This window comes from Cyclopterus lumpus, chromosome 22 (assembly GCF_009769545.1).
Source record: "Cyclopterus lumpus isolate fCycLum1 chromosome 22, fCycLum1.pri, whole genome shotgun sequence".
NCBI classification, from domain to species: domain Eukaryota; kingdom Metazoa; phylum Chordata; class Actinopteri; order Perciformes; family Cyclopteridae; genus Cyclopterus; species Cyclopterus lumpus.
Window position 1 is genome coordinate 17,653,574 of NC_046987.1, and position 15,309 is coordinate 17,668,882.

General features: G+C 42.8%; 3 protein-coding genes across 5 annotated transcripts in view; 1 reads left to right on the forward strand and 2 right to left on the reverse strand.

Moving 5' to 3' along the window:
• The window catches only part of pcnx1 (pecanex 1), a 32,328-nt gene extending 29,148 nt beyond the window's left edge, over positions 1–3,180 (reverse strand). For all 3 annotated transcript variants that reach the window (XM_034562735.1, XM_034562734.1, XM_034562733.1), the window contains exons 1-2: positions 2,599–3,180; positions 378–592 (exon numbers count right to left, since the gene is read on the reverse strand). In XM_034562735.1, the coding sequence (XP_034418626.1) occupies positions 378–592; positions 2,599–2,751 (368 nt within the window). In that variant the 5' untranslated portion in view covers positions 2,752–3,180. The remainder of the gene's footprint in view (positions 1–377; positions 593–2,598) is intronic.
• Positions 3,181–4,034: 854 nt separating this feature from the next.
• On the reverse strand, positions 4,035–7,141 carry med6 (mediator complex subunit 6). The gene is made up of 8 exons (XM_034563345.1): positions 7,096–7,141; positions 6,220–6,379; positions 5,919–6,010; positions 5,594–5,676; positions 5,404–5,512; positions 5,071–5,186; positions 4,894–4,921; positions 4,035–4,733 (listed from the first exon to the last, which is right to left on the reverse strand). The coding sequence occupies exons 1-8, from the start codon at positions 7,115–7,117 to the stop codon at positions 4,603–4,605; spliced, it is 741 nt and encodes a 246-aa protein (XP_034419236.1). The 5' UTR covers positions 7,118–7,141; the 3' UTR covers positions 4,035–4,602.
• A 1,490-nt stretch (positions 7,142–8,631) lies between these two features.
• Positions 8,632–13,346, forward strand: LOC117751677 (tetratricopeptide repeat protein 9A). The gene is made up of 3 exons (XM_034563629.1): positions 8,632–9,246; positions 9,837–10,019; positions 12,306–13,346. The coding sequence occupies exons 1-3, from the start codon at positions 8,757–8,759 to the stop codon at positions 12,386–12,388; spliced, it is 756 nt and encodes a 251-aa protein (XP_034419520.1). The 5' UTR covers positions 8,632–8,756; the 3' UTR covers positions 12,389–13,346.
• Positions 13,347–15,309: the final 1,963 nt, after the last annotated feature.

Here is a 15,309-nt window from a genome sequence, read left to right on the forward strand (position 1 = left end):
TCTGCAGATGTCTCTACTTAATGAAGACGAAAAGCAGCAATCGTTTTCTGCTGTTCGGGCTGAGCCCGGCGTGCCCCCTCTGGAAGCCTTTAAAGTGATTTTTTGATCCTGGGTGTAGCAACCTGTGTCTTTTCTCGACTGGAGGACCAGACCCTCTCACCTCAGCTCCAGACTACATCACATTCAAACAACTCCACAACCCCCGCGCCATGCCAGTCTTCGCCATCATCGGCCAGGAAGCATGACATCTTCAAGCTAATCTCACGATGCTCCTACACAGCCTTAAATGTTTCTGCCTCGTCACGCTCCCGCAGCGTCTTTGTCCTCCGTCACCAGAGGTCGCGTCCACCATCGGGCCGAGTGACACACAAACTTACCCCGGGCCATTGCTGTCCTGTCGACGGGTGACGCCGACATCGTTCGCCCCCTCGGTGCCACCTCTGCTGCCCCGACTCTCCTTGGCCTGGTGCTCCACCACCTCCCCCTCATCCAGGGCATGGTGGAGGCGGAAGTTCACCGTCTTCAGCAGCAGGAACATGGCAGCAATCACACCACAGTAGATGCCCACGATCACCATGCTCGGTTGCAGTGCCTGGCATCAGAAAAGGAAGTTGAAGTTAATTTAGGGTGTCTGATATTGTAGGAAGAACAGGATAATTTATCATTATCATTATTCCATTCCATTATCCGAGGGGCGAGGGCAGGGTACACCCTGGACAGGTCGGCAGTTTATCGCAGGTCACATGAAGAGACAATCATTCCCGCTCACACCTCAGAGCAATTTTTAGAGTCTCCAAAGCTGCACGTCTTTGGACTGTGGGAGGAAGCCGGAGAACCCGGAGGGGAGAACCAACTCCAAACAGAAGGACCACCTGGGATCAGGGATCAGACCCCGGCCCTTCTTGCTGAGGTGACAGTGCTAGCCACTACACCACCGTGCAGCTTTTAACAGTCGACAGATCAAGCACTGAAATAATTTAAACCTTGGAACTGCAACCAAATACTGCATCAAAGTTAGCTCCCCATGACACAGATGAAGGAATGATTTCATGCATTATCGCAACCATTTATTTAAATGACGCCAGCGCGAAAACTACTGCATTCAATTATCTTGTAAATGTCTCTTTCCATTGCGAAGCTCCCGAGGAAGGAGACACCTGTGTGTTTGCCACGAGGTGCCTCAGCTCCATCTCTGATGTCCTTGAGATATCCCACTTGCTTGCATCCGTCTGCAGTTCATTACGAACAGAAGCAGCACTCAGATCTGTGGCTCAATATAAACCACAGAGCTGACCAGTGCATTTCCACTCCAGGAATAGAACGGGAACCACAACCATTTTCACCTTCTTTATATAGAAGTTAGCATTGGCTTAGCAAACAACCCACTTCCTGACCCCTGGGTACAGAAGTTTATAAAGTTTAAAATAAAAAAAAAACACTGACATTTCAACTTGTTATGAATTATTTGACACATAACATGAACAAGTGGATTATCACTCATTGTGTCAGGCAGGTCCTGAGACAGTTTAGAGGGCGAGCTACTGCTGTGCAAAAAGTAAACACAAAGCAGTGCCTTTAAAACCACACACACACACGCACGCACACACAACACACACACACACACACACACACACACACACACACACACACACACACACACACACACACACACACACACACACACACACACACACACACACACACACACACACACACACACACACACACACACACACACACACACACACACACACACACACACACACACACACACACACACACACACACACACACACACACACACACACACACACACACACACACACACACACACACACACACACACACACACACACACACACACACACACACACACACACACACACACACACACACACACACACACACACACACACACACACACACACACACACGCACATTGAGCAAACTGCAAGTCTGCTTCTCAAACATTAAAGTTGCCAGATTACAGTTACGTCCTGGTCAGCTGAAAACTGGTGATACCGCAAATCACTACCGACAGGAGGAAAACAACTAGATAAAAAAAATGTTTTTAAAAAGATGGGGGAGAGATTTAATTAACCAAATAGAGCCTGACACACTGGGCTCGACTGATAATATCCCCTCGGATCTTAACTACACCGCTGTGATAAACATTTAAACAAAAGCGCATTCTGGTCCCATCTATGTGGTGGACGGTTCACTTCAAGGGGGCAGCCATTTACGGCTTCTTTTTTATATTGTATATATATATGTGTGTGTGTGAGCGTGTGTGTGTGCCATTTGTGTCTTCCGTTATAAGCTTTATCTGCGTGTAACTACGTGTTAGTTTTACGAAACGTTTTAAGCGCAGCGGACACATCCCGTGACGTTTGGTCAGTTTAAGCGAGACGTTACGTTGTCTCTCGCTCCAGATAATAGACCGAGACCGACCGTTAGTGCACAGTGGCGGCGGCGAACCTAACGGACTCTCTCGGTAACTTACGGTGTCAACAGTAACGGCAAAAACGTAAATAAAAGGGATGATATATATATATATTTTTTTTAAATAAGGGGTTACAAACGCAAAACACGGCTCACCATGTAAAGCGTGAAGGGGAAGCATAGCAGAAACAGCCAGATGTAGAGATGTAAAGCGTTGACGAATGTGTTCTGGTCGGGGTCGTAGTACCATCCGCCTGTGACTGAAGCCCAGACCCCCTGCCTCAGGATCTGGAGAGTCTGCGACCCCATGTTGTTTTTTTTATCCCCCCTTCCGACCAAACGCGGACGCAACCGACCGACGGAAACAACCGGGGAGACACGCCGGCTAGTCGTCGCCGAACATGACGGACGCCGCTCTGTGTTCAGACCCTGGCCTGAGAATCCCCTCTGCAGCCATCTTCTCCGCTGCTAGCCAGCCAGCTGGGGGCTCTGTTCTCTCGGTCCTCCACCGAAGAGACTCCTATCCCACCACGCCCTGCGAGAAACTTCTTCTTCGTGGCCTCCGTAATACGTAGCTCCCCGGTCGGTGGGTCGTAACCATGGAAGCGCGCTACCATTTAACGGCTACACCTGGAAGTAAATATCCACCTCGCTTTGGGCTTTCAGTCGTTTTAATGTCCGCTTTCTCTGCTCCGTGAAATACTGAACACGTTTGACATGACAACGCAGTGACAGCGAGAAAAGACACACGCATGAAATATAATGTATCATTGGGCAATTAGGAGATTAAATGTGACGCAATGGCGACGCCTGCTGGACATATTCTCCAATTTGTTTAACTTGTTTGCTGCTCAATTTTGTAATTTTAGAAAATGAACCAAAACTAGGCACTCAGTAATTATGAATACAGCAATACAAACATAAATATGACTACAGGTCAAGATGTTTTTATTTGTTGTTCTGTTCTCTAATCGTTGCCTTTTTGTGACATACTGAGACTTTTGCATCTCTTTGGACCTCAAATGAAACCATCTGAGCATTTTAGAGGCTAAATATCTCATTTGTGGAACTGCTAACAACTCTTAGACGTCTGAAATGGGTCTCAACTAGACACTGCTCTTTTATTCTTTTATTACCAGTTTAAACGGTTGATAATCACTGCATTACTAATTTACAATGCATTGTTTTATACGCTTTTAATGTAAAATCTGTATCTGTAAAGTAACGCAAGTTGTCAGCCACATGTAGTGGTGCAAAATGTACAATATTTGCCTCTTAAATATAGTGAAGTGTATATACATATATATTTATATAGATATACATATTCATAAATGTATTTATATATATATATTTAGATGTATATATATATATATACATACATAAACATATATACACATATATATTAAGCGTCTTTGAGTGTCTAGAAAAGCACTATATAAATTCAAAGTATTATTGTATATATACATACACACATATATATATATATATATATATATATATATATATATATATATATATATATATATATACATATATATATATATATATATATATACACACACACACACACCAAGTGAGACTCAAGACCAGGATACCTGTAGCTGATACATTTTAATACAAAAAACACAACAAAAATGTCCTTACAAAAACAGATGAAACAGATGAAAGTATTTGTAATTAAAGAGAGGTGCTGAAGTCAAGAAGCTTTTTGCTTTACAGATGAGATGATGCATTCTGACACATCACCCTTTAACGCAGACTGGGAATTAAACTGTCCTCTGAAATGATTACAACACAAATATTACGCTGATGTCGACAGTAAACCGACACTGATGCTGATGCCAGCTTATCATCAAAAAACCCTCATCCTCGTTGAATACTGCTAAATGCCTGCTGACATCGTGTCGCTAACCCCCGTTCGTAGCACAGCTGTCTGAAATGTCCACGATGCCAAACTGATCACGTGCACAAGTCTTAGGTTACAATGTAAAAGTAGTACTGGCACGGAGACAAGCAACTGGCATTTCTTTTTCGTGCCAGTTCATTCTTAGCCTCCTGTAAACTGATCGAATGAGCAGACAATCTTCAAATTTGACGAGGCAACAAAAATACTCCCAAGCTATTCTTTCGGTTAGCGCTGGACTCGAATGACTGTTCTCCTCACTGTAGTCTCGCTCTCTTCTCGGGAGGCGGTTTGCTCGGCGGAGCCGGTGCGGAGGCCTTTGTTGCTGGTTCCCTTTCCTCTTGTTTAACAGCTTCTGTGGGGGGTTCAGGCTCTTTCCTCACCTCGACTGCAATACAAGAGCTTTCCGTTAGAGGGAGCGCTGTGGACATTGGGTGATATCTTCCCACGTCATCGCAATCTGAATGGCTGGTGTCCACTGACACTATTTATTAAGTAACTTCAGGATCTGAATATAATTAAAACATTTAAAAATGTCAAGGTCATACCTGGGATTGGCTTCTCACCAGGCTTGGGCTGAAATCGCAGAAAGAAAAACAGTATTAGAGGCAATAACAATGTTACAATAACTTGAAAGAAGAAGTTGTATGACGGGATGTTTTTGTAAATAAAAGATGGGAAACGTCGAGCATGAATAACTTGTTGTGAACCAGTGAAACGTGTACCTGGTAGAACGTTGGTGGAAACTTTGACCTGAGGTCCAAAAGGAGCGTGTCAACGCGGTGCCTCTGAAACAGGGAACTCGGTTCCTCTTTCTTTTTAGACTTAGGCTTGGTTTTTTCTTAAAAAAAAGAAAAGAAAGTGAATCAGCTTTTGCCAAAGTCCCTCATGTTAAAAACAAACTCACAATTATAAAGATCTTGGGATTGCAGGACACCATAGCTTTGGTTCTTGTCGTTTTCACTGCCTGTTGTTTTTAAATTGCTGTGATCACTTTGAATAACATTACCACGAAAAATCTCTCAAATGTCAATTTAAATTAACTGCAAAAGCCTAACCTCTCTCCTCCTGGTCCTTGAAGTGCCACGTGTATCCTTTGGATGGGTGATAGCGACAGTATGACATGGCCTCATCAAAAGCAGACTGGATTCCATGGACAGCAGAGAGCTAAAAGAGATTCATGTGACCTGATTTTGTGTTGTCAAAATCCACCAGAGACGACCTTTTTTACAAACTACAAATTCTTACCGCTCTGGAGCTGATTACTGTTCCCAGATCTGGGGCCTGATACACCACTCCTGCTATGATGTAGTAGTCAGCGAAAGGAATCACTGGAGGAGGACGAAAATATAAAGTGGAAGTGGCAATAATATCCTCAAATAGAGCCTAAAATACACAATTATGTGTATTTTATTGTGACAGCCACAGGCATTAGCTCATATAATCACAAATCTGGTATTTAAATAAATAAAACGTGTACAGATGCATCACTGACACTAATTAAATTAAAGTTTACGTTATTGTTAAACAGTGATATACATGCACTTTGTGCAGTATCAGCACCACTGCTCACCTTGTGTTGGCGACTGCCTCTGTTGTTTACGGATTATATAAAGAATTGGCTCCTGAGCATGAAGAAGGATGTACTCCACTCCCACCATCTGACTGACAATAAAGACAGGAACGATGTTTGCTTTTAGTCGTGTTAATGACACTTATTATAACAACTTGCTGCTCTGTCCTGACTATATCTTGGACCTTTAAGACAGAACGAGTATTCGTAAGTGCAATACCTGTGTTGGTGTTGTTTATTTGCACAAATCCTACAACGCATTCAGTATTGCACCAAATTGCACTGCGTAATGGAGACTTACTTTAGATGTTCCAGAGTAAGCCGCTGCATCTTCACCACCTCATTATTACAGGTTCGGTCATAGAAGGGGTTACTTCTCTCAGAGAAGTAGTCCAGTACATTTCCAGGGTTAAGTATCGGTACCCAGCCGCTGTCCACCCAGGATATCCCAAGAAGGTTGTCTGCAAATTTATCCCCAGGTGAGTCTTTATACATTTACATTGGTTACACATGAAGTTAAAAAATGATATGAGGATTCTGCTCTACACCTTTAAAGCATGGACAGAGCAGGCATTAATGGTATACACATCTAAATCAAGTCAAACCTTTCTTTACATTCATACGTTTACCAATGTCCTGCCTTGCTGTTGTTTGGAAATATTTCAGTTTTATAGCAGTATTAAGTTGAAATGAATAGAATAATATTATTATTCTGTATAACATACAGAATAACATATGTATTTTCTTCTTCGTTATCTAATAACGGCTGAACCCTTAAGTCACCAGTTATCTTAACTAAAAACCGGAAGTGACCGGAAGTTAACATTAACTGAAGGCTGACACGGACCGTTTTGTTAAATTAACTAAATCGGATGTTTTAAATAACGTTATTCAAAACATTTCCCCACATCATCGCTGTAATTCATACATTATTTATAATTCGTTGCTTTGTTGACCACTTTCGTCAACATCAGAGAGTTAGCCGACGTGCTAATAAAAGCGGAGACGGTGCTAATCGTTGCTAAAGTTAACTTCTAGCACCAATAAAAATGAATGCAACCTTCCGACAGAACAATAGAAGCGGCAGCTTTATCTCAGGGGTCAATTGTTGCTGTATTAAAAGTCACAACCGCAATGATAACTGACAAATGTTAAACCGACGATTTAGCTAACCTACCTCTGAAATCCACCGCCGCCATGATGTAAACAACTTGTCTCACAGAGAGGACGTAATTCAGCAAGCTTCCGGTCGTAGTTTGATGACGTCGACTTAATCGTCTTAATTAGTTAAATTGGAATAAAGGGACGAAATAAAGCGTCACAAATGTATTTAAATAAACAAAAACATATGTCATAAAGAGCTAATAATGTTATTAGTTTTACCTTATTGTTTTAATAGGATATTGATCTTGTATAACCGCATGGGCTGCACATGCAAAATCATTAATCATTAATCTAAAACAATGTTTTGTGCTTAATTTGGCAATAGTGTATCTGCATTTTGATTCCAAACCTACCCTTAAATCTAATTGTATTGAATACGTATGGGTGGTGTGCATGAGCGCATCCAACTTGACCACAACTGCATGCTTAGATCCCAATTATAGTTGCGTGATATGGCCACAACAAGCATCGGTTGAGCATTACGCAATCAGTCGAGTGTAACAGCTTTCACGGTTTGTGGTCTTTATCAGCAGCATTTGCTCCAGAGAGCTGACATTCCAGAGACACACCCAGACAGCTGAGTTTACGGCCTGCATGTGGTGACAGGACAGATGGATTTAAGCGCGGTGAATACTCAAAGTACACGCGCACACGCACGCACACGCACATGACAGTCGACATGAAAATCCCCTTTGTCAGGGCAAAAGGGACTGCCGTACTAATCACCTTGCTCCCCTCTTCATAATAGAGGCCATAATAATAACGACATTACCCCGAATAAACTCCGGGTTGAATGACATCATATAGCCTGTCATTGGGGACCGGAGTCTGTCATGAGTGGGTCCAGAGCGGCTGCGCTGAATGCGAGCAGTCGGGCTGGAGGCTGCTCGGGCGAGAGACGACAGGCTGGATGATCTTTAACTGATTCATCTGAGTGAAGATGACTGCATTCCTCCGATTTGAGATAAGAGCGAGAGACTGAAAGGCATATTTAGGTGGAGGGAGAGGGGGGTGGGGGTGGGGGGGTCTTGCGTTTGAGGGGGATGACATATTAAAATGTTCTAAAGGAACTTCATGGATGGCATGAGACATCTGATAACATCAGCCATTATTAATAATTACATTCTGCGATAAAAAAAACAAACAGGTTTTATTGTTTGGCTGTAATGAATACAACATGATTCAATACATGAGATAAGGAACACCGCGTATGGGGTCGTTTATGGTTGACCATAATTTACTGGAATTAATTATAAAAGAAAAAATAACTCTTATGATCTGTGTCAAATCGGAACAAACAAGGCTGATTGGAAAATCCGATTATACAAAGAAGACATTGTCCGTCTGGTTTAGAGCAATAACATATCGTGTCCAGTTTGCAAACAAACCGGTGATGGAATTATCTCCAAATAAACTGATAATGCAATCAAACCCTCTCCTCTTCCTGCTGGAGGACCCCCATAGGACCACTGTCCTTGGATTTATCGACCAATCGGCTCGTCGGAGGGGAAAAAAATACGAGTACAGGCTGCAACGGGAGGAGCGCGCATCGCGCAGGGTTGCGCACACGGAAGACGTAGCTGCGGCCGAGAGGATGCAGTGAAGGAGCCTCCAGTTTCCACAGCTAATTTAACGGCCGGGCGCCAGGACAGCGTTGACATAATAACGAGAACAATGAGCGTGATCCAGGTCGTGGACGGCGGCAGGGGCAGCCGCACCGACAACGGCGGCGGCTCCCCGAGGCTGCAGCACTGCGCTCAGCCTCCCAACAGCAGCGGCGGCGGCGGCGGCGGCGGCAGCAGCGGCAGCGGCAGCCGGACCAAAGATGCCAGATACCAGCAGCAGCTCCAGCAGCAGCGGCATCACGGTGGGTCCATGTTGAAACAGCCGTCGCTCAACGAGCCGGCCGACGTCGTGCGACGGGCACTGGACTTCAAGTGCCAAGGCACCCAGTGCTACAAGGATAAGAAGTACCGTGAGGCGATCGGCAAGTATCACCGCGCTCTGCTGGAGATCAAGGGGCTGTGCAGGGTGCTGGGGGACCCGGACACCGGCTCCAAGCCCCCGTCCCCCCTCCTGCCGACCATCAGCAAGTCCTCGCTGACGGATGAGCAGAAGGGAGATATGGAGAACGCAGAGCTGGAGTGTTACAACAGCTTGGCCGGTAAGACACACACACACACACACACACACACACACACACACACACACACACACACACACACACACGCACACACACACACGCACCCACACACGCGCACACACTCACACACGCACGCACACACACACACACACTCACACACACACACACGCACGCACGCACACACACACACGCACACACACACGCACCCACACACGCGCACACACACACGCACGCACACACATACACACACACACACACACACACACACACACACACACTGTATTTTCAATAGAGAACGATTCTGGGAATACTCCTGAGCTCATGAATGATTCATGAAGAGTATGAGTCATTCTCAGGCTTACCCCACTATCCACCACACTTTTCTTTCGTGATATCCACTTCATATTGATGGCATACTTATTCCCCCCTTGGCCAATACAGTCAACATATTTGTCTTACATTAAAGAATTAACAAAAGAAACCCGTCCTCGCTGGCTGCCTGATAGAACACACAACAGTATTTTCTGCTGTATAATGGAATTCAAACATCGGCTCACTATTATCAATAACCTTTTCACTCCTCCCGTCTTTTCCTCGTTTCCCAACGCCAGCCTGCCTGCTGCAGATGGAGCTGGTGAACTATGAGCGAGTGAAGGAGTACTGTCTGAAGGTGCTTCACAAGGAAGGGAAGAACTTCAAGGCTCTGTACCGATCCGGTGTGGCCTACTACCACCTAGGAGAATTCCAGAAGGCCCTGTACTACCTGAAGGAGTCACACAAACAGGAACCATCAGGTCAGGACCGAGTGCCATCTCAATGGTGGACTTCTTCCATAACAGCCACCTTCTCCTTAACTACATTTCAGAGCGAAATACTGCATTTATTACTCTACTGAATTTATTTAAAGCTTTAATTACCGGACCCTTTCAAAATCATGCATTGTTATAGATTACACTGCCAAACAGTATACACAGTTGTTAGACTCAGCACAACCTGGAGTGATAACAATCCAGCAATGTAATAATAAAAATAAAGCTCCAACAGAATGCACATTAGGCCCTTTTCACTGTCGACATTTTAATTTGTCGTACAGGAAAAGAAGAGTTGATACTAGTAACGTTAAAGTGTCCAAGTAAACCCTGACAGTGTGACAGTGAGCCAGCATGGACAATATAAGGACACTAAAACTGAAGATAAATGGAATTCTTCCATTATTGATTATGTTATGTACACCTTTGGCTTTGCAATCTCCACGCTCACAGACTTTGAGACGCGCTATACCGCAAAGTCCGTGAGGATTTAGGGCTGTCCCTTCGAGGGGTCTCTCGGAGACATTTTAAACCCTTTATGAACACTTTCCCGGAGACACTATTTCTGCAGACTTTGCGGATGGGAATTGCCAACAATTCATAGCAATATGACCTTAAACACAGGGTTACCAGTGGATTTGTGGAAGCCGGAGATGTAAAAAAATTTTTTTTAAAAAAAGATACAAAAGAGGACTAAAGATGGTCCATAAAAACACATGAAAGCAGAGGAAATGCAAGCCGAGACCATATTACACACCGCATTTATTCATCAAGCACTTCATTTTGTTACTGAAGCTGTTTTGACTAAAACAGTAGATTGATTATTTGACCTCAAAAAGCCTGGAAGACGTTCAAAGCAGGGAGTAAAAAGTATTCTTTTTAAAACCACAATTGTACGCTGTCATGGTAACGTGATTTTGTTGCAGCAAAGTGCTGACCCATTCGTATTTATACCATTTCAATCGTCACACGCCATCAGTCCTTGAAGGGTTAGGGTTTAAGGCCTTAGGGGGAGCGGACATCAGGATTGGGCCCAATTATCTTATTGGAAACAGGTGTGCAGGTGGGCGTGGACGTCAGGTAACGACTGACGGTGAGAAACACTTGGCACCACTGCGGGAGAGGAGGCCGGTGACTGGCAGGAAAAATGATGTGAAGAGAATATTAAGAGCTGTTCGCAGCCATGTCAGTGGAACCTCTTATTAAAAAGGTGCCCTGTGGAGTTTTGTTGCAAACAAACAAAATGCATGTTGACATTAAGTCTTTAACAGAGGCCTTGTTTGTGTTCACGTCTACTTGCTTGCAGTCTTCTTCTTCCCTACCCTTTATTTGTGCATTGCATGTTGCTGCCACCTGAGGAATATTGGAATAAAGGGAGACCATTTGCAGGTATGCGCACTGCGTCACCTGCGTGCTTGTAACCATATATCACTACTAGCAGTGGCCTTTTATGTTCTTCTTCCACTGTTGTTACAGCTCGACTCAAAGGTTTCAACATAAATTGGAAACCAGATGAGTGTAAAATATAATAAATAAACAACATTTATTTAAAGTATAACATTAACTAAACACTGTAACATCGGGGGAGAGAAATTAAAGTAGTAATACTATTCTGGGGACCTCCTAGGAACCTGTCGGGGCCCTGCAGCGGTCCCAGGGCCTTATTTTGGGAACCGTACCTGTGAACAACACAACAGAACAAACTTAGCTTCTTGATATCATTTGTGATCTGGTCTCTTTTTTTTATTCTTTAATGCATGTATGTGTTTTTTAAATTTTTTTAAATGGGTCCCATAAATTAATAGTAGGACTAATTAAAATCCATGTTTAAATGTGAAGGTGCGATTCATCTCCATTAGGGAAAACATCTGTCAACAATTATTCTCAAGATTCAACTATTTTATTATAATTTTCCTCTGAAATGGTTGATCTCTTTGCATTTGTGCTTTGCTGTTGTCATAAAAATCAATCAATAACTGCCCTTTTGTATACGTTGCACTTGATCGATAACATAATAGTTTGCCAGCGTTTGTTCTGTGAGACCCTTTAAACAATACGGAGGATTAACTAGAAGAGAAAATGGCGTTGTATCTGGAAACAATAACATTTTCATTTGTAGTTCCTGAAAAAACATTTCCAAAAGGTATTTCCTGTAACCACTTTACTATGTCACACTGAGTTCACCTTATGGAGGATTTATGTGCAAATTGATGCGCCATTTTCTGTCCGAGCAGGAAATAAATCGGCCTTTTCCTGTCTTTGTTTTTCCAGACACCAACGCCATCCGCTACATCCAGTTGACAGAGATGAAGATTCGCCGGAGTGTCCAAAGGGAAAAGAAAGAGGCGACATAAGCGCTGGCTGTCTGATGACTTCTCACCCGTTACTAATTTCAGCCGAACCGTGTGCCACCCAGACCGTACGCACCATGAGTCAGAGGTCTTGGTGTGGAAAAAAATAAATATTTGTTTGCTTTTGCCTTGCACAACATCCGGTTGCCAGTTATGTGATTGAACTTCAATGTTGTGTGCTTGAAAGCAATTTTTAAATTAATTTTATTATTATTATTTATTTTTTTAATCGCACCTGATGTGATTGTCTGTCTCCAAACCGCCAAACGTATCCAGTATGAATCCATCCCAGGCATTTTTTTTTTTTTTAAAACCATTACAAAGTGATGCACTGCCAGTCCAAACATTGCACATACAGGCCAACACTTGTGATGGAGACGGGAGCAACAAGTTCCACAGAGCGAGTCCAGCATGTCTGCAGGCGAGTGTAACTGCAAATTAGCGCGTGCCCTCGCACAAGATGTCTCTTGAATGGCACGGAGTAAATGAGTAACAACCACCTACACCACCATGTTTTGATTTTGAAAAGTACAACAAAAGACACGTTTCTTTCATACTCTCGATTTATATCTGGAGTAAAGGTGCTTTCATGACGTAGGTTTCCGAACTCAGAATGTGGAGGCAAGAACATCAAGAGCACATGGGTGCTAATTGCAGCGTGAACTCAAGAGACATATCACGACATGTAAATGGGCTACTTTCTACGAATCATGAAAAATATAATAGAGAGACAAGCTATTTGTGTTTATTGATGCCAAAACAAAGCACTTCATTCACAGCATTACTGTATCAACAAATACTGTATGTTTATTGTAAAAGGTATGCGTGTAATAAATGTGTCTATTGATTGAAGTACTTTTCGTTGTTGTGATGAAGCAGTAGATTTCCACTCAATTTTGGATTTCCACTTTTCTTCTATATGTTCCCGAAAGGCGGCGTGTGTAAATAAACAAGTGAACCAAAAGTGATTGAAATTATTTCATAGCCTTTCACCTTGGTTGCTGCCACGGTGAGGCTCGAGTAATAAGTTGGGTCACGGAGTTGATTTTCAAAGAATATTATACAATGGAGCGTGGTGTCGCATTGCGCATTGGGAAACAGTTTCCTAATGCAAACAAAGATGGCAGCAAGTTTGGGAGAAGTTTGCCTCGAGGGCTTTTTTTTTACCAGAAGTCTCCTTCAGTTTAGCCGACGAACCTCCTTGGAAAAGATTGTGGTTTGGTTTAAAAACGTCTCCAATGTGCGCTAGCTAACCTGGATATGAAACAGAACAGATTTAAAAACTAATCCAGATGGGGAGTCTTTGAGGATTCTGCAGTACGTCAAACAGCCCTCATGCGTTACTATCTTTCTTGGCTCCATGAATACAATCTCCAAGAACAAACTAACTCCTGAGGTCAAGATGTGGCGCGTTAGCTGCTAATGCTACACTGTGCTGCCAAAAGTAACGGAACGAGACATTCGTAGCTTCTCTTTTTGGGTCAGTAAATCAGAACAATGAGCAGAAAGAAGATGTTTAAACATCGGGGACCTACAGAGGGGGGAACTAAAGTCAAGTGATTGGTTCATCGCTATAAACGACCCCTTTCATCGGACACATTCGTCGTTATTATAAAGATATAGATTTTATACCCATTAATTCAACGAGGAAACACAGAGCTTTATAAAAGTAAAAGGTGACCCAGCTGGATTGTTTACTATGATTTTACTCAAATCAGTGTGTTCCAGTGCAAATACAAGTCAGTCCATAACAGCATTATTCTCCACTTGAACAATGTCCATCAGCAACAGTCAGATCAGCTTATTCGTGGTAACATTTCAGACAGATAACGACACCGTGGCTCCACCTCAGACAAGAGAGCTTGGTTTCAACGAGCACCCTTTAGTGGAAATACTGCGTTTGTACATCGAGCACGACCACATTCTGCACAGCCCTCAAGAGGAAAAGCATTTGCGTTTACACGTACACGGGGGTCACTCTGGGATAAGGACCGATCTCAGAGGATGCCGCCCTCAAGGCTGAGAGGCCACTCAACATTTGAGATTTAAAAAGAGAGAAACAGGCATGAAGAGTCATGTTTGTATTTTCAAATAATTGATCATTAATTAGCTCTATTTTCTATTTTTTTTCCTTCTTCACCACACACATTTACAGTCGGGTGTGATTGCATCAGTAACCTGACACTTCCTGAAATTCCTCCAGTATGGTGATTTTTCTTGTCAAACAGGTTGAAACTTAGTTGTAATGCATACTTGACCCCAGCCTAGTCCAGACCAACACAAGTCGGAAAACAACAACCAAAAATATGCACAGACCAGCTTTTATGCATTTGGCTCAGTTAAATAAATTTGATTGTTGGATTTGGAGCGGCAACTAATGATTATTTTATTATCGACTAATCTATTGATCATTTTCTTCACTTAAGCCTGTGTTGTCATCAAATTGCTTGTTTTCTCAGGACAACAGTCCAAATAATAACGAGAAGATGAAGGAAAAAAAAAAGAAAAAATTCTCACATTTGAGACGCTGCAACTCGGGAATGTTTGACATTTTCCCTTTATAATACCGATTCAGCAACTCATCGTGTCAGCTTTAGTTGAATCGAAACTACTTGCCCCCTTTTTTAAAGATGTTGAAAACAACAACCTGATTATTTAAAATGCAACAGCCAAAATCTATATGAAGCAAGTAAACCGTGGCACCATCGCTATAAGAACATTCATGTACATTAACAAGTGTCAAATATCAAGGCAAATGCAATGAATTATAAAAAAAATAAATAAGATAAATTAAACAATAAATACAATTAAATTAATATAAACATTCAGGAATGAACTTCCACATGCCGCCAGGGCCTGCTTCACCTGTGTGCCACTCAACACTCTCGCTCATATTTTACATCCCTCATTCGATCTTGATCAAC